A 27,790-nucleotide genomic window follows, 5' to 3' on the forward strand; every position below is an offset into this window, starting at 1 on the left:
AGTGATATATGAGGGGGAATAACACAGCCCCCGGCACACACTGATATGTGGTATTATTATTATATAGGGGAGAGGGGACCGTACAGTGATATATGAGGGGAATAACACCGCCCCCGGCACACACTGATATGTGGTATTATTATAGAGGGGAGAGGGGACCGCACAGTGATATATGAGGGGAATAACACAGCTCCCTGCACACACTGATATGTGGTATTATTATATAGGGGAGAGGGGACCGTACAGTGATATATGAGGGGAATAACACAGCCCCCGGCACACACTGACATGTGGTATTATTATATAGGGGAGAGGGGACCGTATAGTGATATATGAGGGGAATAACACAGCTCCCCGGCACACACTGATATGTGGTATTATTATTATATAGGGGAGAGGGGACCGTATAGTGATATATGAGGGGAATAACACAGCTCCCGGCACACACTGATATGTGGTATTATTATATAGGGGAGAGGGGACTGTACAGTAATATATGAGGGGGAATAACACAGCTCCCGGCACACACTGATATGTGGTATTATTATATAGGGGAGAGGGGACTGTACAGTGATATATATGAGGGGGAATAACACAGCTCCCTGTACACACTATGTGGTATTATTATTATATAGGGGAGAGGGGACTGTACAGTGATATATGAGGGGGAATAACACAGCTCCCTGTACACACTATGTGGTATTATTATTACATAGGAGAGAGGGGACTGTACAGTGATATATGAGGGGGAATAACACAGCCCCCGGCACACACTGATATGTGGTATTATTATTATATAGGGGAGAGGGGACCGTACAGTGATATATGAGGAGGAATAACACAGCTCCCGGCACACACTGATATGTGGTATTATTATTATATAGGGGAGAGGGGACCGTACAGTGATATATGAGGGGGAATAACACAGCCCCCGGCACACACTGATATGTGGTATTATTATATAGGGGAGAGGGGACCGTACAGTGATATATGAGGAGGAATAACACAGCTCCCGGCACACACTGATATGTGGTATTATTATATAGGGGCGAGGGTACCGTACAGTGATATATGAGGGGGAATAACACAGCTCCCTGTACACACTTTGTGGTATTATTATTATATAGGGGAGAGGGGACTGTACAGTGATATATGAGGGGGAATAACACAGCCCCCGGCACACACTGATATGTGGTATTATTATTATATAGGGGAGAGGGGACCGTACAGTGATATATGAGGAGGAATAACACAGCTCCCGGCACACACTGATATGTGGTATTATTATATAGGGGAGAGGGGACCATACAGTGATATATGAGGGGGAATAACACAGCCCCCGGCACACACTGATATGTGGTATTATTATTATATAGGGGAGAGGGGACCGTATAGTGATATATGAGGAGGAATAACACAGCTCCCGGCACACACTGATATGTGGTATTATTATTATATAGGGGAGAGGGGACCATATAGTGATATATGAGGGGGAATAACACAGCTCCCGGCACACACTGATATATGGTATTATTATATAGGGGAGAGGGGACTGTGCAGTGACAGGAGATTACGGAAGTGGCTACACCACATCACAGTCCCAGCAGCATCACAGTCATATTTGTAGCTCACCAGTGCGTCTGGGTAACAACATACCGCACTGATAAAACAGAAAACAACCAGGCAGTGTGGACAGAAGTCACAGCTTGAGGTAAGTACCTGTAAGTGTCGGAGCTGTTTATTGAGAATCCAAAATCTGTAATAGCTGTTGCACTTGGGACAGATGGGGCGGTATTCAATTCTTTCCACACCCGTTCTGTTTTTACTCACAGGTGTGGTATAATCATTTCAGCTCGCTACGCCCGGTAGTGAGGGCACCCAACCCATTACACAGTTAAACCTGGATACTATGGATGTGATATGTATGATAACAGGGATCACTTTAGAAAGGAGATTGGGCATGATATATCATTTGAATACCGCCCTCAGATACGTGGCAGAGAAGTAATGGGTAACGTCTGACTGCTGATACATGCCGCTGCAACTGCGTTTGCATGTGACTGAGAAACAGGCCCAGGTTGTGTTATTAGGATGGCGGGTGCTCGGGCATATATACATACTGTACCCATTGGGATTTGGGGCTCTGTATATATTTTCCTCATGCTTAGTTGGTTACATTTATCATTTACTAGCACAAACCCACAGCGCTATCCTACCCACTATCTTACAGGGACCCGTAGCGCTATCCTACCCACTATCTTACAGGGACCCGCAGTGCTATCCTACCCACTATCTTACAGGGGCCCGCAGTGCTATCCTACCCACTATCTTACAGGGGCCCGCAGTGCTATCCTACCCACTATCTTACAGGGGTCCACAGTGCTATCCTACCCACCATCTTACAGGGACCCGTAGTGCTTCTGGTCACCCAGTGCAGTGATAGGGGACAGTCGCTGTACAGGGAACATGTTAGGCTGTGTAGCTGTACTAATAGCACACATCTGGCAATATCTAATAACAGGTAATAATACACAGTCATACCGCAATATATGATGAGTAATAATGGGCATGTAGGCAAGTGGATGGTATGAGCACTGCCCCAGTGTCACTCTATTCATCTACTCCAGACACAGGTAACAGAGCCCCACGTCAGGGGCATTACTATAATAAGCGGCAGGAATTACATGTACAGTGTAAACTGGATGTCAGTACTCCTGTATGTAACAGTATATTGCAGTCACGTATCATCTCCTGATCTACACATCTGATATATTCCTCAGGTGCCGGACAGCAGAAAGGATTAGAACCAGTAACTCAGACGCACACAGAGGCCGGTGACAGAAGGCAATGATGGAGAATGGCCGGGTCCCCACGTCACTGGGTAAGAGGAGGCGTAATCACAGTCCCGGGGGAGGGGGGTGATATGGGATGCACACCCTAATTTCTGCTGCAGGGTACATAGGGTTTCCACTGGGAAGTGGTGGATCAGGAATTCGGGTACCACACAGTTAAAGCTTTCAGCTGTCCCAAGATGCACGTCTTCACTCTATAACCCCGCCTCCAGGCACAGGCAACTTAGTTTTAAGTTGGTGCCTGCAGTAAAGCAGGTGCACTGACCAGAGGGCTGCTATGCAGGCGCAGACTATAAGCCCCCTCTTTATGTGTGTATATAATGTACATGTGGAAGTAGTGAGCCCTCCTGCCTGGTACTAGCCCCTAGTTAGGTGATTCCTATAAGCGCAGGTCCTGCTTTGCTGTCTGAGTATTAGACTGGGCACTATGATAGCTAAGTACTGGATACATATATATATATATATATATATATATTCTCTACACACGGATCATACATCTGTCTCCTATACACGTGCATCATATGTCTGTATCCTATACACGCGCATCATATGTCTGTATCCTATACAAGCGCATCATACGTCTGTCTCCTATACACGCGCATCATACGTCTGTCTCCTATACACGCGCATCATACGTCTGTCTCCTATACACGCGCATCATACGTCTGTCTCCTATACACGCGCATCATACGTCTGTCTCCTATACACGCGCATCATACGTCTGTCTCCTATACACGCGCATCATACGTCTGTCTCCTATACACGCGCATCATACGTCTGTCTCCTATACACGCGCATCATACGTCTGTCTCCTATACACGCGCATCATACGTCTGTCTCCTATACACGCGCATCATACGTCTGTCTCCTATACACGCGCATCATACGTCTGTCTCCTATACACGCGCATCATACGTCTGTCTCCTATACACGCGCATCATACGTCTGTCTCTTATACACGCGCATCATACTGTTAGGTTCCTGGTGCTCAGAACAAGGGAGATGTTCATGAAGTGAGTCCAGAGCACCAGGACGTAACGCTGGGAAAGGGGAATGGAAAGGGAATAGCCCCTGGCGCCCTAACTCTGTTGTCTCACCCGTGCTGTCAGAAATCCCTTGCGAGACTATGGTTTCTTGAGCCCTTGGCAGCCGCGTTTGAAGGGCGGATTATGTCTGCCCAACTCCGATGCCCCCCGGTCTTAGTGAGAGACAAAGGGAAATCCGAGACAGGATGATAACAAAAGGCCCTCTAACTAAGCAAACAGGCCAGGTGCTACAAGCTAACTAAAAACCTAAAGTATGTGCGGAGAAACCGCCAAAGGAAAAGAACAACAAAGGAAATGCTGATCACACGCCGACACAATACCTTTGTGTACCGGCGGTGACAGCATAAGCAGAACCCTCTGCAAAACACCAGGGACAGAAACTATAATGGAATACAGCGGCCTAGGCCAACGAACGCGGCAGAGCCGCTACTCACGGAACCGGTACGAACACTGGCAAACGGACAGGAACTTCTAATGCTGCCGACACCGACTCTCAGAACTGGAGGACAGGCAGAATCCCAAACGACAGACCGGTGGACACCAGGAAGCCAGAAGACTTGACCAGGGACAGGCAAAGCCACTGGACCTCAGGGCAGGAACGCCTCACAACAGGACACGGGATCAGACACAGGAATCGACACAGGGACTGACACAGGAATCAACACAGGGACTGACAGGAACCAGCTCAGACTTCAAGCAGACTGCAAACCAAGAAATATCACCAGCATCTGTGAATTGCAGTCAGCCAGCATATAACAGAGAGGCCTAATTAATAATCCCATGCAGCTGCCCTGTTGCATGAGTCCAAACTGACAAGATGCAATTAGCAGCCAGGTGAGGCTGAACACATGGGAACAAGCTGCAATTACGCAGACTCACCAGCGGCAGCAGACAAGAGTATTCTAAAACAGAGCAACGGGAAATCCTGGCATGCAAGACAACTTTATAAACATAAAATAGGAATGAACCACTACCTGTGGTTCATAACAGTATCCCCTCCTTAAGGGTGAGCTCCGAGCACCCCATGACACCCACGGGGAACATAAACAGAAGTATAACATAAAATACAGAACAAAAATGCAAAACAGGAATGAGCCACAGCCGTGGCTCATAACACATACGTCTGTCTCCTATACACGCGCATCATACGTCTGTCTCCTATACACGCGCATCATACGTCTGTCTCCTATACACGCGCATCATACGTCTGTCTCCTATACACGCGCATCATACGTCTGTCTCCTATACACGCGCATCATACGTCTGTCTCCTATACACGCGCATCGTACGTCTGTCTCCTATACACGCGCATCGTACGTCTGTCTCCTATACACGCGCATCGTACGTCTGTCTCCTATACACGCGCATCGTACGTCTGTCTCCTATACACGCGCATCGTACGTCTGTATCCTAGTACTCTTGGGATATGGACGGTACGATAGCAGGGATAGGCACATTTAAATATTTAAACTAGTAACCCTCCTCCCCCTCCATACTCTCATAATGCACGTGTTTCCTTTTCATACACTAGGGGTCACTGGAGTACTCTTGGGATATGGATGGGGCGTTAGCAGGGATAGTCACATTTAAATATTTTAACTAGTAACCCTCCTCCCCCTCCGTACTCCCAAGATGCCCCAGTGTGTTTTATGCCTTCACCAGGGAAATGCACGTTCTGGAAGAACTCCAGACTTTCTTTTTAAAAGGGGGCAGTACGCCCGGTACTAAATTTCATTGCGACGGAGGAGCCTCAGTCAAAAGATGAGGTTTTATTTGCTAAGAGACAAAGGGCGACTGTGTTTTCCTTATTCAGATTCTCTTTATCAGTAATTGACTGGAGGATGACAGAATCCAGATAAACGCTTTTCTGTGCCAAAACGATTTTTGTCTAACTACCTTTAACCACAGGCTATGACAACTAAATGGTAAAATTCACCACCAGTGGATTCTTCAGTGTCAAAACTTTCAAAGAAGTTAATTATTCCAGTCCCAGCTGCAGCAACGCTTAAAAACCAGACCGAGCGTAACCTGTAGGCCTTGCTAAAGTCCATTTATACAGCAGCAGGAGTGTTGCTTAGACCTGCTTTAGTTGGGGTTTGCGTTAACAAGATTGTAGTTGCATAGGCGAAACAGCTCAGGTTAGGCCTACAACAGGGTCTTTCCTCAGACCAGCTTATACTTCTTACCGATCACATTTGTGAATCGGCTGAGTATTTAGGTACGGCATCTATGGGGGTGTAATATGGCTGACCGGCGGTCTCCTGACCGCCGGTCAGCTTACCGACCCCGGGATCCCGGCAGCATACCGACGCCGGGATCCCGGCGGGGAGGGGCGAGTGCAGCTAGGGGCGAGGCGAGTGTCCACGACACCCATAGAGTGCAGTTCTATTCCCACTCTATGGGTGTCGTGGACACCCACGAGTGGAAATAGTCCCTGTTGGTCGGCATGCCGATCATCGGTGAAAGTGAGCCATCGGGCTCGCGGAGGAGGTCATGTGACTGTCAGTCAGCTGACCGGCATTCACATGAATACCACCCCATCTATGGATGTCGGACAAGTTAGTTCTCGGATTTCAACTTCTATAATTGCGGCCCTACGGCCGCTATGGTTGCGGTCTTGGCAGGCCGAGGCTGAGTCGAAATGAGTAATATAGGCATTGCCTTATACTAGCAATATGTTATTTGGTCCTGAATTGTACAAAATTTATTTCTCAGGCTACGGGCAGAAAATCTGTGTTTGTACCGCTGCCCACACCAGTTCCTAAAAGAAAGTATGCTGGATCAGTGTTCAAGTCTTTTAGACCTCAGTTCTTTTGAGGTCGTGCATGAGGAACAACTGTACAGAGTAGACGTGGTAGAGGACGTGGTTTTCAACAATCCACTAACCATTGCCAAAAAACAAAGCCAGCTGACAAACCAGTGGCATGACTGGCTTCCAGCCCATCTCGGATCTTCAGTAGTGGGAGCACGCCTTCAAACGTTTCGCCTGGCATGGTTTCAGACATCCACAGATGGGTGAATCCACAATTTAGTGTGCAAAGGTTACAAAATATAGTTCAATTGCCTACCACCAATACGGTTTTTCAAGACAGGTCTGCCTGTGTCCGAAGACAAGAAAGTGGTTCTGCAGACCGCTAGTCAGTCTCTCGTAGATTCAGCAGTTTTGATTTAGGTATCAGTTCACCAACAGGGTCAAGGTTATTATTCCAATCTTTTTGTAGTACCAAAGCCGGACGGCTCAGTCAGACCAATATTGAACCTAAAGGAGCTAAATCAGTACGTCACTTACTACAGATTCAAGATGGAATCCCTGAGGTCAGTGATTGTAGGTTTAGAATAACTAGAATTCATGATTTTGCTGGATCTCAAGGATGCGTACTTACACATTCCAATTTGGCCACCGCATCAGGCGTACTTAAGGCTTTCAGTACAACAAACCCATTATCAATTTCAGGCACTGCCGTTTGGCCTCTCATCAGCGCCTCGGGTCTTCACATAGGTGGTGTCTGTGATGATAGCTCAACTCAGGTCTCTGGGAGTGATAATAGTTCCGTACTTGGACGACCTTCTCATCAAGGCTTCGTCTCAACAAATACTGCTTCAAAATGCCTTACTGACGTACAATGTACTAGTTCAGCACGGTTGGATTGTCAACTTAAAAAAATAAAGCCTTGTCCTGTCTCCACAAATTGAATTTCTGGGAATGATTCTGGGGATGGTATATCAACGAATTTACCTGCCAGAGGAGAAAGCACACAATTCTCTCGTCTGGTACAGTTAGTGCCCAAACTACGGACAGTCTCGGTGCATTTGACTGTTAAGCAAGATGGTGTCCAGTTCGGAAGATTTCACTCATGTATTTTCAGCTAGATCTTCTCCCACTGTGGTCAGGCTTTCATCTACAAATTCAAATGGTGCGGTTGTCTCCAAGAGGAAGAGTATCCTTACTCTGGTGGCTCCAAATAAAAAACCTCACCGCAGGAAAAAGGTTCGGAGTTTGGAATTGGATAAATCTGACGACGGACGCCAGTCTCAGAGGTTGGGGAGCAGTGGTCCTACATTGTCAGCTTCAGGGTCTATGGTCAGACGGAGAAAGATTACTGTCAATAAATGTCCTGGAACTCAGGGCTATTTACAATGCTCTGCAACAGGCAGTTCACATATTCCAGTCTCAGACTGTTCAGGTTCAGTCAGACAATTCGACGGCAGTCGCATACATCCACAAACAAGGTGGGACTCAAAGTCGCACGGCCATGCGAGAAGTTGCTTAAATCCTGAATTGGACCGAGCATCACCAAGTGATGCAGATTATCTTAGTTGTCAGGATTTTCATCCAGGAAAATGGGGTTTACATCCAGAAGTGTTCCAGATGTTAGTCCAGCGGTGGGGTTACCCACAGGTTGATCTAATGGCATCTCACCAAAATCATCAGACTCCCACGTATATGTCCAGAACAAGAGATCCAAAGGCAGTGGCAGTGGATGCTATCACAATAGCGTGGTCATACAGCCTAGTGTATCTATTTCCACTGCTAAAGCGGATGAAAAGAGAGTCTACGACCGTCATACTAGTGACGCCTCATTGGCTTTGGAGAGCATGGTTCTTGTATCTCAGCTGTCTACTCGCAGACAAACCGTGGCCGCTTCTGCTACATCCAGACCTACTGCAACAGGGTCCGTTTCTTTACCATGATTTAGCACGGCTGCGTTTGACGGGGTGGCTGTTTAAACCGTTCTCTTAACAGATTCCAGAATCGGTTATACCAACCATGTTACAGGCTAGGAAACCAGTTACAGCAGCTCATTATCACAGGATTTGGCTTATATTGGTTTGTGTGAATCTTGAAAGTATCCGACATCTTCTTTCAAGTTATCCCGTCTTTTGCTATTTTTACAGACGGGGTTAGATGAAGGACTACGTTTAGCGACACTAAAGGCGCAGGTTCTGCTTTGTCAATTTTCTAACAGAGGCATTTGGCTCTTTTTGCCAACAGTTCACACTTTTCCTGCAAGGTGTACTTAGAGTTCAACTTCCGTTTATACCACCTACAGCTCCATGGTACTTGAATTTAGTTTTAAACTTTTTGCAGTCCTCAATTTTTGAACCCTTACAACAAGTGGATGTTAAGTTTCTGACTTGGAAAAACAGATTTCCTCCTAGCCTTAGCTTCACCAAGGCATGTTTCAGAATTGGGTGCGTTGTCATGATGTTTCATGATGACAGAACGGAACTTCGGACGAATCCCACTTTTCTACCAAAGGTAGTATCCTCTTTTCACATCAATCTACCAATCACAGTTCCTTTTTTTTCCCCCGAAGATTCAGGAACTCCAGCTACTTTGGATGTGGTACGCGCACTCTGCGTTTATGTAGCCCGAACATCAACAGTACATAAAACAGATACATTGTTTGTTCTCTATGATGCAGTCAAGATAGGTTGGCCAGCTTCCAAGCAGATGTTCGCTAAATGCATTAAACTACAACCACCTGCATCTATTTCAGCACATTCGACCGTGTTCTGTGGGAACGTCATGGACAGCAGGTCATGGGGCTTCCACGACACAACTTACATGGGCATCAGTGCACACGTTTGTGCGCTTTTACAAGTTTGATACTTTTGTGGCATCAGCATCTAGCTTTGGTCGTCTAGTGTTCCAGTTGCCAACCAGCTCTCCCGCCCAAGGGGGAAACTTTGGTACGTCCCAAGAGTACTCCAGGGACCCCTAGTGGATGAAAAAGAAAAGAGGATTTTGGTACTTACCAGATAAATCCTTTTCATTGAATCCATAGGCCACCCAGAGCAGTTTCACCTGTCTTGTGGTAGGTTCAGTGTATCTCATGGAAACACATTATTACCGGCTTGTTTGAATGTTAAGGTGATGTTATCTATTGTCATGTCAACTTGTCCGTTATGTTATAATGTTATATGTAATTATATGTAATTATCCATTGTTCATCCTCTCTTTCGCTCCTGTTCGGCTCAGCAAAAACACTGAGGCTTCTTGGGAGTACGGAGGGGAGGAGGATTACTAATTTAAATATTTAAATGTAACTATCCCTGCTAACGCCCTGTCCATATCCCAAGAGTACTCCAGTGCCCCCTGTGGATTCAAAGAAAAGGATTTATCTGGTAAGTACTACATCTATTTCCTATACACATGCGCATCACACGTCTATATCTTATACTCGCACATGTATCACGCATCTGTAGCCTATATGCACACGCATCATACACCTCGCGCTATATGGCCTATAGACGCTAGGTTTACAAGGACTCGCCTGAACATCTGTGTTGAAGAGGCCACAGCCCCTTGGGAGGTCCCGACATAGTTAATGCTCCGATAGCAAGCCTGACTAAATTTACTGCTTTCTGCAGCAGGGTACATAGGGTTCCACAGGGAACATTGGGGTGTAGTGGTGGATCAGAAATCCGGGCACCAAACAGTTAAAGCTTTAGCTGTCCCAAAATGCATGGTTTCACTCCTCTATAACCCCACCTCCAGGCACAGGCAACTCAGTTTTTAGTTGTTGCCTGCAGCAAAGCAGGTGCACTGAACAGTGGGCTGCTATTGCAGCCCTGAAAGCTTTTTATGTTTTATCTGAAGTTACTATTTTTCTGTAGGGCTGGCAGCGCTGTAAGTCAGGTTGACTTCAGTGCTTCAGCTCCATCATCCCCCACGCCAGAGCCGCACACTCCGGCTGGCAGCGCCCAGGTACTTGCAGGGACATCCACTGCTTTGGCACCACTACGATTTTGGACCCAGGACTGCGGGTCCGACACCAGGGGACAGGTAAAAGGGTTCTCCTTGCGGGACCCGCTGTTAAATCGCGGTCTGCTGCGGACCTTCTCCCTGGGGAGATGGGGCGCTGCCGTGGACACTGTCTTCGAGCATGGAACCCACTAGAGCAGCAGGGCAATAGGGCACAGGTCCAGGTGTTGGCCATAGTACCTGGGGTTGAAGGTCAGCACAGGGGAGGAGGTGCTTTGACCTTTAGCCCCTCCCCCTGCTCTGGGCGCCATCTACTGCAGATTTCCCACCTTTGAGCTGCCTCATTCTCCCTCTTCCCTCACAGAGACCGGGCAGCCATCTTAAAGAAAGCAGCACCAGGTCTCCGGGATTGCTGGGCTATGTCTTCCTGTAAAAACACCTGAACAGGCCAGGCTTTTACATCACTTAAATATCCTTCCTGCCTCATAAGGCTGTGTAGTTGATATAAGTGTTATGTGCAGTTATATTGTACAAGTTTCTGAATTATTCTACCTGCCTCAGGGTTGAGTAGTTGATATAAGGGTCCATTGCAGTATTATTGTATAATATTTTGCCTTGTGTGTGACTTTGTGCATTTCTCTGCTGTCTGGTTTCACTTTCAGTGTATCTCAGATATCTATCACTGTTATTTCATACCCTGGGCTTTGGTACTGTTTGGGTTATATTTCACAGATTATATCTATATAGGAATATTATATCTGTGTTTCAGTCACCTAATAGCTTACACTAATTACTTTGCATATAGTGTACTGGTACATCCACTTTGTGTTGCTAATATGTCTAACAAAAAGGGAGACAAACAGGTTGTAGCTCCTGTGTTACTCTCCTGCAGAGTGTGCTCAGCCGGTGTAGCTGAAGAAAAGATATGTTACACGATGGTCTCTGTGGTTTTCTCTTTCATCCACTAGGGGACACTGGAGTCCTATACAGTAGGGGTGTGAAGCCTTGAACCGGAGGTGTGGCACAATCTTAAATTAGCATTGTCTGCACAGCCAGCTCCTCCCCCTTCACATCCCTCCTCCCTCAGTTTGAAGAATTGTGCTGGAGGCACAATACGTGGAGCACTGAGCTCCTGACTGAAAATCTCAAAGGGGCTGCGTAACCCTAATAAAGGGGGGACAAAGCTGCCTGCTAGCAGAGAGACAAAGATCCCTATTGAAGGGACCTGCATCTCTCCACAGGAGATCCTCAAATAGTGAGTACTGGTACAAAAATCCAGTTAGAAAGGATATTTACTTTTATTTATTTATTTTATTTTCCTCTCTCTACTACTGCGAACATTGCCTAGACTCCCTTTTATACAACTAATCAGGGTGGAAGGGCATGGCGGCGCGTGGGAGACTTAGTGCGGCGCGGGAGAGCGGAGAAACTAAACAGCCTGTCTTCCCTGTAGCAGGGGGGGACGGCGGAAGCGGCTTGTTGCAGCACTAACAGAGCGGAGAACAGGACCCGTCGCGCGCGCCAGCCGGCGGCCCCTGGGTGATCTGCAAATGCGGTGACTCGCGTGCGGAGAGCACGGGCACCGCTGCGGAAGACGGACCCGTCACGTGCGCGCCAGCCGGCGGGTCCGGCGCTGTATAGCGGCAGAGGGGGTCATAAGTGTTTAAAAAGACAGAATCCCGCAAGCAGCAAAACAGCACACAAAAACATATAAATACATAGTGGGGATCATGGTTGCTCGTTTTGGCGCCAGGATGAGGTGAGGGATGGGTCCTCCCCTTCCCCCACCAGTAGTGTACAGAAGTAATTACTCCCCCTGCTGCTTGGCCTGGATAGTACAGGCATAAGATAAAGAGAGCGTTAGGAGACAGCTCCCTCTGCTGGGGAAATGTGTGTGTGTGTGTGTGTGTGTGTGTGTGTGTGTGTGTATATATATATATATATATATATATATATATATATATATATATGTATATGTGTATATATATATATATATATATATATTCTCCTGAACATTAAACTGTACAAATTATATTTTCAAGGGACGTCTGTTCAAAGATCCCGGAGAAAATACACGGAAGCAAGCCAACTCTAACATCGTAGCTGAATTACAGTTGGGGTGTGAGGGTTGAGAGTCGGCTGGTGTTTTAAATTTTTTTTTTTTTTTTTTTTAGTTTAATTTTTTGACCTGTTCCTTTTATAAAGAAAAGGGAACAGGTAATTCCAGCCGGGTCCAATACCTTTGCTTCCGTCATCCCCCAGTCTTTCTCTTCCTAGTTTAAGGGTGAAAGAGCTGCGTAATACCCTGGTAAGGGGTTTTAAAAAGAAAAACAACATGTCTAAGGCTACCAAGACCTCAAAGACCTGCTATGTTTGTACGAAATGTAACAAGAAGAGCACGCGGGTTGGCAGCTCCGGGGTGTGCGACTCCTGCTTAGACAAGGACGCTCAACCTGGGAGCAGTGCTCTGTCTAAGGCTTGGGAAGACAACCTTAGAATTTGTCATAGAAACATAGAATTTGTCGGCAGATAAGAACCACTTGGCCCATCTAGTCTGCCCCTTTTTTTTTTTTTTTAATATTATTTTTTTTATCACTAACCTTATTTGATCCTTATTTCTTTGTAAGGATATCCTTATGTCTATCCCATGCATGTTTAAATTGCTCTACTGTCTTAGCCTCTACCACCTCTGATGGGAGGCTATTCCACTTGTCCACTACCCTTTCTGTGAAATAATTTTTCCGCAAATTTCCCCTGAACCTCCCCCCCTCCAGTCTCAGTGCATGTCCTCGTGTCCTATTGCTTCTCTTCATTTGGAGAATGTTTCCCTCCTGGACTTTGTTAAAACCCTTCATATATTTGAAAGTTTCTATCATGTCCCCCCTTTCCCTTCTCTGCTCCAAACTATACATATTGAGATTTCTTAGTCTTTCTGGGTATGTTTTGTGATGTAGGCCATGCACCATTTTAGTTGCCCTCCTTTGTACAGTTTCTAATGTATTAATATCCTTTTGAAGATATGGCCTCCAGAACTGAATACAGTATTCTAGATGAGGCCGTACCAATGACCTATACCTTGCCAATAGAATCTCCAAGGAAATGGCAGAATCCCGCAAGCAGCAATCAGAATGGGCTGCGGGATTCTCAAAGACAATGGAGGAATTTCTCATTAAGTTAACACCACCCGCATACGCAGAAACGAGTGTGCGCAAGGCTGTTAAAAGAACTCTTCCTATTATACCAGAAACTGAGGAGGAAGAGAGTTTTCTTCTGGATACGGAAGAAGGTGAGTTAATTGAACCTAACCTAGACGCCGATTTTCCTGAAGAAGACTCGGCGATCTCTGATCTGGATTCCTTGATTGACGCGGTTAAGGACATCCTAAGCTTTAAGGAAGAGGAAGTACGGGAGCCAGAGGATTTCGATTTGTTCGAATCCCAGAAGCCACGTTCAGCAGCGTTCCCCATTCCTAAATCCCTCCAGTCTCAGATGGAGGAGGCTTGGAAACAACCTGACAAACGTTTTCAATTTCCGAAACGTTTTCAGGTAACTTACCCCCTACCTAAGGGTGTAATGGACAAGTGGGAAAACCCACCGGTAGTGGATGCTTCACTAGGAAGGTTGTCAAAGAAGACAATCTTGCCAATTCCTAACGTAACTACTTTAAAGGATGCGTCCGACCGTAAGGTTGAGACTGCGTTAAAATCAATATTTGTAGCAGCAGGTGCAGCGCAGAGACCTGCGATCATCTGTGCTTGGGTCAACAAGGCCATGGGTGCATGGTCCGGCCGTATTGTACAAGCTATTGAGGAGGAAAATATCTTAGAAGAGATTACACAGTTGGCGGAACACATTCGAGAATCTGCTACATACTTGTGTCAGGCTTCTAAGGATATTAGCAGAATAGCATCGCGCATATCTGCATCGGCCATATCGGCTAGGAGGATTTTATGGCTCAGAGAATGGCAAGGAGACTCTGACACCAAAAAGGCGGTAGAATCCATCCCCTTTGGGGGTGAAATGCTGTTCGGACCAGAGTTGGACAAGTGGATTTCACAGGCTACAGCGGGGAAGTCCACTTTTCTGCCTACTCCTTATACGAGAACCGCTCCACAAACTAGGAGAGGTTATTCGGGACCATCGTTTACTTCATTTAGATCACAGTCCTTTCGAGCCCAAAGGTAGAGGTTTCGGTACACAAGCACGCGGGGGCAGAGGTAGAGGCCGCTCGCAAGCAGCAACCAGAAAGCAGGATAAACCTGCTGACAAGACCGTGGCATGACGGCCTCCCAGCTCACCTGGGGTCCCCCTTGGTGGGCGGCCGACTGGAAGGTTTTCAGGACATCTGGGCCAAAACCTCACCAGAGCTTTGGGTGAACAACTTAATCTCTCAGGGATACAAACTGGAGTTTCAACAGAGTCCTCACAGTCAGTTTTTTACAACAGGATTGCCTCAGTGCCCTCAAAAAGCAAGGGCACTACGGGCAGCAATTCAAAAATTACTACAAGCAGAGGTCATTATTCCAGTTCCCGCTTCTCAGAGAGCAACAGGGTTCTATTCCAATCTTTTTGTCGTGCCAAAACCAGACGGGACGGTCAGACCAATTCTCAATTTAAAAGTTTTCAACCAGTTTTTAAGAGTCTACAGATTCAAGATGGAATCAATCCAATCAGTTATTGCAGGCTTAGAACCAAGCGAGTTCATGGTATCCATGGACATAAAGGATGCATATCTGCATATCCCAATCTGGACTCCTCACCAGGCTTACTTGCGGTTCGCACTGGTGGCGGAGCACTACCAATTCCGGGCCTTGCCGTTCGGTCTAGCGTCAGCCCCAAGAATTTTCACAAAGATCATGGCGATCATGGTGGCAGGACTAAAACTGTTGGGGGTCACGATTATACCTTATCTGGACGATTTACTGATCAAAGCTCCATCTCAGAATCGACTGATCAAGGATGTTCAGACATCCCATCAATTTTTAATTCAACATGGATGGATTGTCAATTTCAAAAAGTCCAACCTCATACCGACTCAACGGATTCAATTCCTCGGTCTCATCTTGGACACGGTCCTATTACGGGTGTTCCTACCAGAGAACAAGGTGCAGGACCTACAGAGATTAGTGGCTCAGGTACTGAGGACGCAGACCGTTTCTCTGCACCTCTGTGTGAAACTTCTCGGGAAGATGGTGGCGTCGTTCGAAGCGCTCCAGTACGGCAGACTTCATTCACGACCATTCCAAATGAACCTCATTGCTCAGGGAGCAGGCTCACACTGGCTTCTCCAACGGAAAATTCGACTTCAACCACAAGTAAGGGTCTCCTTGATATGGTGGTCTTTACACAAGAACCTTACAGCCGGCAAGAGATGCGGCATTTGGGATTGGAAGATCTTGACGACGGACGCCAGTCTCAGAGGTTGGGGAGCCGTCCTAGACGACCATCAGTTTCAGGGACGATGGACGCTACAGGAAAGCAAATTACCCATAAATATCCTCGAACTAAGAGCAGTCTACAATGCTCTTCTCTTAGCAGAAGACCTAGTCATGAATCAAAACATCAGGATTCAGTCAGACAATGTCACGACGACGGCTTACATAAACCGTCAAGGAGGAACAAAGAGCAGGATGGCGTTAAAGGAGGCCACAAAGATCTTGTTGTGGGCAGAAAGACGAGACATCATTCTCTCCGCAGTGTTCATTCCAGGTGTGGAGAACTGGGAAGCAGATTACCTCAGTCGCCAGGACATGCATCCGGGGGAGTGGTGCCTTCATCCACGGATTTTCAACATGATTGTGAGAAGATGGGGTCTACCTCAGGTGGACCTAATGGCGTCTCGACAAAACCATCAACTGCCCAGATATGTGTCAAGAACTCGAGATCCAGCAGCAGAAGGAGTGGACGCATTGACACTTCCGTGGTGTTACAGACGGGTTTACATATTTCCACCATTCCCACTCATACCCAGGGTTCTGAAAAGAGTAAAGCGGGAACGAGTGTGGGTTATTCTAATCGCACCAGATTGGCCCCGCAGGAGTTGGTACACTGACCTGCGAGGGTTACTGGCGGAGGATCCTTGGAGGTTACCTCAGAGAGAGGACCTACTATCTCAGGGACCATTCCTACACCCCGACCTAAACAGGCTGCGTTTGACGGCGTGGCTATTGAAACCCGGATCTTAAGAGACAAAGGGATCCCACGAACGGCCATTCCTACAATGATTGCCGCTAGGAAGCCGGTCACAGCCAGGCACTACTACAGGATTTGGAGACGGTACATGGCTTGGTGTCAGGAACGGGGATGGAACTTATCAAATTTCCATTTATCGCGACTTCTATTGTTCCTTCAGGCCGGTCTAGAAGGAGGACTCAGACTGGGCTCTTTGAAGGTTCAGATTTCGGCTCTCTCCATCCTTTTCCAACAGCGGCTAGCATCCTTGCCAGAGATTCAGACCTTTTTACAAGGGGTTCTGAGGATTCAACCCCCTTTTCGTCCTCCTACGGCACCATGGGACTTAGGTTTGGTGTTAGAATATTTGAAGTCACCGACCTTTGAGCCGTTGACGAGTACAGACCTGAAATATATTTCTTGGAAGGTCACGTTATTACTAGCCTTGGCTTCGGCTAGGCGGGTTTCTGAGTTGGGAGCTTTATCCTGTAAGAGCCCTTTCTTAGTTTTTCATGAGGATAGGGCGGAACTCCGTACAAGAGCAGACTTCCTTCTGAAGGTGGTGTCGGGGTTTCATGTAAACCAGCCAATAGTGGTCCCATCCTTCCACGGTCTCACAGATGAGGACGTGTCATTGGACGTTGTCCGAGCTTTACGGGTATACGTACAGGTTACGTCGTCCTTCAGAAAGTCGGACCATTTGTTTGTTCTGTATGATGGGCCAAAGAAGGGTTGGCCGGCCTCTAAACAGACCTTGTCCAGATGGATTAGACTTGCCATTCGGCAGGCTTATATTTCCTGTGGCAAACAGGTTCCGGTTCAGACGGGTGCTCATACTACCCGATCAGTGGGTGCCTCGTGGGCGGCTGCCAGAGGTGCTTCCACTACTCAACTTTGCAGAGCGGCGACGTGGTCTTCAGCCCACACGTTCGCAAGATTTTACAAGTTTGATACTTTTGCGTCCGGAGAATCTAAGTTCGGACGTTTAGTTTTGCAGGCCACCGACAGCACTCCCTCCCTGGGGGAAAACTTTGGGACGTCCCCTACTGTATAGGACTCCAGTGTCCCCTAGTGGATGAAAGAGAAAAGAGGATTTTGGTACTTACCGATAAATCCATTTCTCTGAATCCTCTAGGGGACACTGGACGCCCGCCTCGGTGCTGTCGACCTGCTGTGTTCTAAGTTCTTGTTGTAAACAGTTCGTGCAAACAGTTCTTGTGTTAGACAGTTCGTGCAAACAGCATTGGTTGTTCGGTTACGAGTCTTGGTCGCTGTTTGATATGTTGTACGGTTCGGTTCCTCGCCATGCGCTATAGTGTCATGTCCTATTCTCTCAGTCAAAATTCTTCAAACTGAGGGAGGAGGGATGTGAAGGGGGAGGAGCCGGCTGTGCAGACAATGCTAATTTAAGATTGTGCCACACCTCCGGTTCAAGGCTTCACACCCCTACTGTATAGGACTCCAGTGTCCCCTAGAGGATTCAGAGAAATGGATTTATCGGTAAGTACCAAAATCCTCTTTTTGTTACACACCTCCCAGTCAGTCTGCAGCTCCTTCCCCCACGCAGGAGCCTCAATGAATAGCCTTTTCCACACTGTTGGGTACTCTGGTAGAACTCCTTGCGCCCCCTATGGGTCTGCCAGTGGCTTTACTTACTAATGTAGTACCTAATCGGCTCAAACCACTAAATCGGTCCCTAACTAGACATAAGCATAGGGCCACTCTAAGCAGGCCACTTCGTCCTTGCAATCCACAATCCTCTCTAATGTCTCATCTGAAGAGGAGGGGGAGCATATGTTTTTTTTGGACACAGAATCCTGTGCTGCAGAAGAGGAAACTCCTATGTTAGTAGATGTCCTTGCCCTTGTGAATGCTAATAAGCATTTTCTCCAACTCTCAGACGAGGAGCAATGCACTACAGTGGCTAATAAAACTGATATGTTTAAGAAGCAGAAGGTGGTTAAAACTGAATTACCCCAGTCTGAATATTTATTGGACATTAGATGGGAATCCTGGACAACTCCTAGTAAGAAGTTCCTTGTTTCTACCGTAGCTTGTTATCCTCTACCAGCTGAGATATGTAACAAATGGGAAAATCCACCGCCGTTGGACTCTCATGTCACCCGCCTCGTGGTATCATCCACTTTGCCTGTTACTACTGTCACCTGCCCTGAGGGAACCGACAGATAAACGTATTGAGGGTTGCCTGAAATCTATTTATTCCCTTACAGGGGCTATACATATTACATAGACTTACTATAGTGGCTTCCTGGGCCGCAAAGGCTATAGAAGCTTGGGCTCAGTACCACTTTTTGCTCCTTTTGGCCATAAAGAAAGGCGAAGGATCAGTCGTTCCCTAGACTATCTCGACCTTCCAAATCCTCCAAGGCCAAACTTTCCTGGCCTGCATGTCACTCTGCTGAAAACAGACAACAGCCTGACGGTACGGGCATCCCCCTGGGGGACGCCAGGGTGGGAGGCCGACTTCTACACTTCACTCAGGCTTGTCACACGACCACTTCAGACGCTTGGGTGCTAGAAGTTGTCTCTCACGGGTACGCCATCTCGTTCAAGGGAAGCCACCCTTATCAGTATATCACCACAGGCCTACGATCGGACTCGTTAAAGGCGCAAATCTTGCAAACTGTGGTAAGTTCTCTCCTACACTAAGCAGTGATTGTGCCAGTTCTTCAGTCCCAAAGGGGCAGAGGGTAGTACTCAGACTCTGTTTCTAGTCCCAAAACCCAACGGGTCACACTGGCCTATTCTCAATCTCAAATCTTTGAACAAATTTGTGAGAGTATCCTACTTTTCAGTAGTTCTGGCCATAGAGCCTATGGGCTACATGGTTTCCCTGGATATACAGGATGTGGATCTGCAAATTTCAATTGCCACTTCGCTTCAGCAGTTCCTGCGGTTTGCTATTGGCAAACTTCATTACTAATTCCAGGCTCTGCCATTTGGACTGGCTACAGCACCTTGCATCTTTACCAAGGTCATAGCCGTTATGGCTGCTCATCTCCTTCGCCAGCGGGTGCGCATTCTTCCATACTTAGACGACTTGCTACTTCTGGCGAACTACCAGGAAGTCCTCCTCAGTCATCTCCAACTGACGGTAACCTTTCTACAAGCCCACGGTTGGCTGATAAATTGGACAAACTCCTCCATGGTTCCTTCTCTGGTGCTGGACAGAGTTCTGAAACTGCAGAACAAGATATCTGACATTTCCCAGGACATTATGTACAACATCAGTTATATCAGGGACACTACATCTTACCTCAGGGAAGCGGTTCTGGATACTGGTCTCCTGGCTTCCAGGGTATCTGCTACTTCAGTGGTATCTCAACACCTCCACTGGCTACGCTCATGGAAAGCAGACACGGACTACAAGAAGGTCCTGGAATTGCTACCTTACACTGGAGATATCATGGTTAACCTGTGGCCTCCAAGACTGCTTACCTACCCTTAGCCTCTGCTCCGCTGTCCCGGTCATCTACATTTCGGTCCTTTCACCCACAAGGCAAAGCTAAAGGTAATTAATTTCCCAGACGGTCAACTTCCACAGAGACCTCCAAGCCCAGAACCAAGCAGGCCTGGGCTTCCATACATCCAACTACCATGGTGGGAGGCCGACTTCTTCAGTTTACTCTCTGCTGGCGTCGGACCACCACAGATTCCAGAGTGCAAGAAGTAGTCTCTCACGGGTATGTTGTCTCATTCCAGAGACGCCACCCCTGAGCAATTCTTTTGCACTTGCACATGCCCCCATCTGACCCAAGCAAAGCTTTGGCTCTTCATTCTACTCGCTCTGTGGGTGCTTTGTGAGCAGCCCACCGTGGCACGTCTGCCGAACAACTCTGCCAAGCGGCCACGTGGTCTTCTGTCCACACCTTTCTCAGGTTCTATACCTTTGATACATTTACTTCTCAGGACGCTTAATTCGGACATCTGAATTCTACTATCCACTCAGGAGCATCCCCGCTCTTAAATGCCTGCTTTGGGACATCCCCACTGTCTCCCTTTGGATCCCTATGGAACCCGAAGAAGAAAAGGAGAGTTATGGTAGACTTACTTTTGATAACTCTCTTTCTTCGAGGTCCATAGGGTCCACCGGGTGCACACCCTGACGCTCCTGGATTCTATGGGTTTCTGTTCTTGTTCACTGGTTCCCTTCTCTTGTTTGTGAGAGTGTGTTCTTGAATGTACCACATCGTCCTTCTCTCCTATCCTGCTCCTGCCTTGGGCTTGTTGACAAAACTGAGAAAGCCTGAGCTGGAGGCGGAGTACGGGGGGAAGGATCGGTGCATCCTGGGATGCCTAAAGTGTTAACTGTTTGGTGTTCGGTCCTTACCACCAACTACACCCCATTGTGTCCCCTTTTTGATTTGCCTGATATTTTCTCCATTAGAGCTATGAGAACTAAAAAATCTGAGGTCCTGTTGGAGATGGGAGGTGATTATATGATGGAGCGTCAGTTTAGTAAGTACAATTAGTTAAGTTTCCGCTTTAATTGCCCAACCTCTATAACCAGAGTTAGCTATGTACCCTGAATGGATTTCCAGAAATTGATTATGTGATGAGTACAAAACAATCCTGATTTTATAACCAACATCCATTTTTCCCAACAGAATTACAGGCAGATCCATCTGTTCATAATAAAGAATATATCCCTTGTGAAAAAGAAAATCTTCTACATCCTGACATTAAGGAGGAATCAGTCTCATGTGATGGAGGAGATCTCAAACACACTGACATGTATACACCCACAGGTCATACACAGTATACAGCCGCTCATATTAAGGAAGAACCAGTCTCATGTGATGGAGGAGACCTCAAACACACTGACATTTATACACCCACAGGTCATACACAGTATACATCTACTCGTATTAAGGAAGAACCAGTCTCATGTGATGGAGGAGACCTCACACACACTGACATTTATACACCCACAGGTCATACACAGTATACATCTACTCATATTAAGGAGGAAGCAGCATCGTGTGATGGAGGAGACCTCACACACATGGACATGTATACGACCACAGGTCATACACAGTATATATCTACTCATGCTGAGGAGGAACTAGGGTCTTCTTCCAAAGGTGAAACATGTTTTAAGAACAGGTCCAGTTATCTTCGACACCAGAGGAAAAAAAATCTAAATACCAATCGAGACAAATCTTGGACCTGCCCTGAATGTGGAAAATGTCTTTCTAGTAAGGCATCGCTTAATAAGCATCAAAGAACTCATACAGGCGAGAAGCCATTTCCATGCTCTGAGTGTGACAAATGTTTCACATTGAATGCAAATCTTGTAAGACACCAGAGAACTCACACAGGTGAGAAGCCATTCCCATGTTCTGAGTGTGGGAAATGTTTTGCACAGAAATCAGATGTTGTTGCACACCAGAGAAGTCACACAGGTGAGAGGCCATTTCCGTGTTCTGAGTGTGGGAAGTGTTTTAGAGGTAAAACAAATCTTGCTATGCATCAGATAAGTCACACGGGTAAGAGGCCGTTTCCATGTTCTGAGTGTGAAAAACGTTTTATATGTAAATCAAATCTTGTTGTGCATCAGATAAGTCACACAGGTGAGAGACCATTTACATGCTCTGAGTGTGAAAAATGTTTTTCAAGGAAATCAGAGCTTGTTCTGCATGAGAGAAGTCACACAGGTGAGAAACCATTTTCTTGTTCTGAGTGTGGGAAGCGTTTTAGATGTAAATCACATCTTGTTAGACATCAGAGAGGTCACACAGGTGAGAGGCCGTTTCCATGTTCTGATTGTGGGAAGTATTTTGCACAGAAAACACTTCTTGCCCTTCATCAAAGAAGTCATACAGGTGAGAAACCATTTCCATGTTCTGAGTGTGGGAAGCGGTTTACATGTAAATCACATCTAGTTAGACATCATAGAGGTCACACAGGTGAGAGGCCATTTAGATGTTCTGAATGTGGGAAATGTTTCTCACAGAAATCACAGCTCCGTACACATCAGAGTAGTCACACAGAAAAGAAACCGTTTCCATGTTCTGAGTGTGGGAAATGTTTTTACACTACCTCAAGTCTGAAAAGTAATGTGAAGATCCATATAGGAGAGAAATTATTTTCCTGCTCTGAGTGTGGGAAATGTTTTATGCGCAAATCTGAGCTTGTTACTCATCAGAGAAGTCACACAGGAGAGAAACCATTTCCTTGTTCTGAGTGTGGGAAATGTTTTAACCGTAGCTCACATCTGAAAACACATCAGAAGATCCACACAGGAGAGAGGCCATTTTCCTGCTCTGAGTGTGGGAAATGTTTTAGGCACAAATCCGATCTTCTTATACATGAGAGAACTCACTCAGGTGAGAAACCATTTCCATGTTCTGAGTGTGGGAAATGTTTTACGCAGAAATCAAATCTTGTTAAACATCAGAGAAGTCACACAGGTGAGAGGCCGTTTCCATGTTCTGAGTGTGGGAAATGTTTTAACCGTAGCTCTCATCTGAAAACACATCAGAAAATCCATACAGCGAGAAAGCCATGATCTAACTCTAAAGTAGGACAAATTTCAGTCCTAAGTCAAATCAGAAAGTACATAAACAAGTTACGCAGGAGAAAAAATGGGATGCAGTCAATTTACCTCCAATCAAAATCCCGACAGTCGAAATCCCGACCGCAATTGACCGACGGTCAAAATCCCGACATGGACAAAATACCGACATGTAAAATGGCGACAGGTCAAAATGCCGACATGAGTATTTCATGTTTGTTTCATTGATACCGACTTGTTCATACTTTACCATCCCAGTGGACCTCGCCGAAGCATGGCGAGCCATGCGAGGGGACGCGGTACGCTTATATGGTGTCCATGTCGACCTATGTTGACATACACAAAAAAAATTAAAACCGCATGTCGGTATTTTTGACCTGTCGACATTTTACATATTAGTATTTTGACCTTGTCTTTATTTTAAATGTCGGTATTTTGTCCATGTCGGGATTTTGACCTTGTTGGGATTTTGACCGTCGGTCAATTGCTGTCGGGATTTCGACCGGCGGTATTTCATAGCGATCCCAAAAAGCTATAATATTGTTCTGAATGTTGTAAATGATTTTCCTTTATCTCAGAAGAATTTTGGAAAATCTGTACAGGAGAGAGCTCTACTACCAGCGGGCGTCTTTCTCTATCAAAATTGCTTCTTAGTCGATGTGCGATGGGACTAGGAGGCACAGGAGACTGTGCTAATTTGATATGTGATACTTGTATATCTGTGTGCGACTGAGTCTGTATATGAAGCACATTGCAGCACTTTGTAGGCAGATTCAGAGACTCTGTCGCACACAGATATACATTACAATTATCACATCAAATTAATGTGCACAGTCTCCTGGTGCCTCCTATTCGTATCGCGTTACAACTTTCCATTTCCAAGTAAAAGACGCCTGGCGCTAGCAGAGTCTCCTGGGACCTGGCGCACGGAGAGTGGCTGTTACAGGAACAAGGACACATCTGTATTATGTGTAGGTTCCTTTAGGGACCCGGCTGTGCAGAGTAGCCCCTCTGTAGTATAGGGAGGAATTATTTCCACAGTGGAATCTCAGGGGATGTTTATAGTATAAAGTGTATTGTTACAGCGGTTTCTTGCTGTGTCCAACTGTCTGCAAACGTGAGAGCCCCAGAACAGTTACCGGTATGGCGCCATTATGTGTATTTTTATTTTCATGTAAATAGTAATAAAATATACAGTGTGCGAATAAACAGTTTGTGCATTTGTAATAATTACATACTCGGGTGATAAATCAAATTCTGCAGAATGTGGGAAAGGTTTTACTTATAGTTCATCTCATCTTAGTGATCAGAAATAGCCCATATTCATGTTCCTAGTGGGGAATGTCCTGTGGGCAGAAAGTAACCTATAGATGTATGAGAGACCCCAGAGGTAGCGGGCGTGTTCCTTACTATAGAGACAACCCATATTCATGTTCCTAGTGGAGAATCTCCTGTGTGCAGAAAGTAACCTATGGATGTATGAGAGACCCCACAGGTAGCGGGCGTGTTCCTTACTATAGAGAAAACCCATATTCATGTTCCTAGTGGGGAATGTCCTGTGGGCAGAAAGTAACCTATGGATGTATGAGACACCTCACAGGTAGCGGGTGTGTTCCTTACTATAGAGAGAACTCATATTCATGTTCCTAGTGGGGAATGTCCTGTGGGCAGAAAGTAACCTATGGATGTATGAGAGACCCCACAGGTAGCGGGCGTGTTCCTTACTATAGAGACAACCCATATTCATGTTCCTAGTGGAGAATGTCCTTTGGGCAGAAAGTAACCTATGGATGTATGAGACACCCCACAGGTAGCGGGCGTGTTCCTTACTATAGAGAAAACCCATATTCATGTTCCTAGTGGGGAATGTCCTGTGGGCAGAAAGTAACCTATGGATGTATGAGACACCTCACAGGTAGCGGGTGTGTTCCTTACTATAGAGAGAACCCATATTCATGTTCCTAGTGGGGAATGTCCTGTGGGCAGAAACTAAACTATGGATGTATGAGAGACCCCACAGGTAGCGGGCGTGTTCCATACTATAGAGACAACCCATATTCATGTTCCTAGTGGAGAATGTCCTGTGGGCAGAAAGTAACCTATGGATGTATGAGACACCCCACAGGTAGCGGGTGTGTTCCTTACTATAGAGATACCCCATATTCATGTTCCTAGTGGGGAATGTCCTGTGGGCAGAAAGTAACCTATGGATGTATGAGAGACCCCACAGGTAGCGGGCATGTTCCTTACTATAGAGATACCCCATATTCATGTTCCTAGTGGGGAATGTCCTGTGGGCAGAAACTAAACTATGGATGTATGAGAGACCCCACAGGTAGCGGGCGTGTTCCTTACTATAGAGACAACCCATATTCATGTTCCTAGAGGGGAATGTCCTGTGGGCAGAAAGTAACCTATGGATGTATGAGAGACCCCACAGGTAGCAGGCGTGTTCCTTACTATAGAGACAACCCATATCCATGTTACTAGTGGGGAATGTCCTGTGGGCAGAAAGTAAGCTATGGATGTATGGGAGACCCCACAGGTAGCGGGCGTGTTCCTTACTACAGAGAGTACCCATATTCATGTTCCTAGAGGGGAATGTCCTGTGGGCAGAAAGTAACCTATGGATGTATGAGAGACCCCACAGGTAGCGGGCATGTTCCTTACTATAGAGATACCCCATATTCATGTTCCTAGTGGGGAATGTCCTGTGGGCAGAAAGTAACCTATGGATGTATGAGAGACCCCACAGGTAGCGGGCATGTTCCTTACTATAGAGATACCCCATATTCATGTTCCTAGTGGGGAATGTCCTGTGGGCAGAAAGTAAGCTATGGATGTATGAGAGACCCCACAGGTAGCGGGCGTGTTCCTTACTACAGAGAGTACCCATATTCATGTTCCTAGAGGGGAATGTCCTGTGGGCAGAAAGTAACCTATGGATGTATGAGAGACCCCACAGGTAGCAGGCGTGTTCCTTACTATAGAGACAACCCATATCCATGTTACTAGTGGGGAATGTCCTGTGGGCAGAAAGTAAGCTATGGATGTATGGGAGACCCCACAGGTAGCGGGCGTGTTCCTTACTACAGAGAGTACCCATATTCATGTTCCTAGAGGGGAATGTCCTGTGGGCAGAAAGTAACCTATGGATGTATGAGAGACCCCACAGGTAGCGGGCGTGTTCCTTACTATAGAGACAACCCATATCCATGTTACTAGTGGGGAATGTCCTGTGGGCAGAAAGTAATCTATGGATGTATGGGAGACCCCACAGGTAGCGGGCGTGTTCCTTACTACAGAGAGTACCCATATTCATGTTCCTAGTGGGGAATGTCCTGTGGGCAGAAAGTAACCTATGGATGTATGAGAGACCCCACAGGTAGCGGGCATGTTCCTTACTATAGAGACAACCCATATTCATGTTCCTAGTGGAGAATGTCCTGTGGGCAGAAAGTAACCTATGGATGTATGAGACACCCCACAGGTAGCGGGCGTGTTCCTTACTATAGAGATAACCCATATTCATGTTCCTAGTGGGGAATGTCCTGTGGGTAGAAAGTAACATACAGATGGAGCCTCCCTCAATGTTGTAGTTTCTCCGCCTAAACTGAGTATTTGTCGCTCCTTAGCTATCGCTCAGGTTGTTCAATTGTAGCGCGGAAAGGTGTGACAACACACAGCATGCAATACACCTCTTCACCACTGGGTGGCTAATGCTCCACTAATCCAGTACTGTAGAGAGAATAGCGGAGGAAGGATATACAGTACAGTAGTAATCGTACTGTAATAGTTTACTCTTTGCAAGACCTGACAAATGGCCAGTGACAACTAATGTTATACACACAGACCAATGGTCAGACGGAAAGAGTCAATCTGGAACTTGAAATGTATAGCGTTCTGTAAATAAAGGGATGCTGTAGAAAATATTCTCTGTCAGGCCGAATAAATCAATCAATAAATACCTGTGTATAAATAACTGTGTGTAACAACTCTGTGGCTGATTGTAATAATTTTATTTCTTTTAGAGAGCTGTGTAGAACTCAACTGGGATTTTCTTTCTGTGCATTGGAGACCCTGAGCCAATCTACAGATGGGTCCTCTTATATCCTTGATGCGGTCACACTAAACAGCCCTTAAAGTCACACCATGCCGGCGGCAGGACTCGGTAGTGCTGTTCATCTGTCTCCCCCCCCTGCGAAAATGAGTCTGATATGCAGCATGCCTATATTCTGTATGTGACTGTATTTGCATACAAAATGCTCTGCTACCTGAAAAACACTGTAATGTTTCATTTTAGATGCACATAGAGATGCTATTACACACAGAATATAGGCATGCCACATATCATTTTAATCAACAGAAGCTGCTTGTGCGTCTTATCAGCATAGCATTTATTTGCATTCATGGGAAAAAAAGCAGTGCTGCCTGGGAATTGGCGGTTTACTCACGCCAAGCATATCACGGTGCA

The 27,790-nt window shown here is 46.4% G+C and overlaps 1 protein-coding gene across 1 annotated transcript in view; it reads left to right on the plus strand.

The window, feature by feature from the left end:
* LOC135057144 (uncharacterized) overlaps positions 1 to 27,298 on the plus strand; it is a 122,931-nt gene extending 95,633 nt beyond the window's left edge. Inside the window, exons 10-13 of the mRNA XM_063963041.1 lie at positions 13,804 to 14,009; positions 19,729 to 20,018; positions 21,187 to 21,257; positions 21,407 to 27,298. Of these exons, the coding sequence (XP_063819111.1) occupies positions 13,804 to 14,009; positions 19,729 to 20,018; positions 21,187 to 21,257; positions 21,407 to 23,310 (2,471 nt within the window). The 3' untranslated portion in view covers positions 23,311 to 27,298. The remainder of the gene's footprint in view (positions 1 to 13,803; positions 14,010 to 19,728; positions 20,019 to 21,186; positions 21,258 to 21,406) is intronic.
* Positions 27,299 to 27,790: the final 492 nt, after the last annotated feature.

Source organism: Pseudophryne corroboree, chromosome 3, assembly GCF_028390025.1.
Source record: "Pseudophryne corroboree isolate aPseCor3 chromosome 3, aPseCor3.hap2, whole genome shotgun sequence".
Lineage (NCBI taxonomy): Eukaryota > Metazoa > Chordata > Amphibia > Anura > Myobatrachidae > Pseudophryne > Pseudophryne corroboree.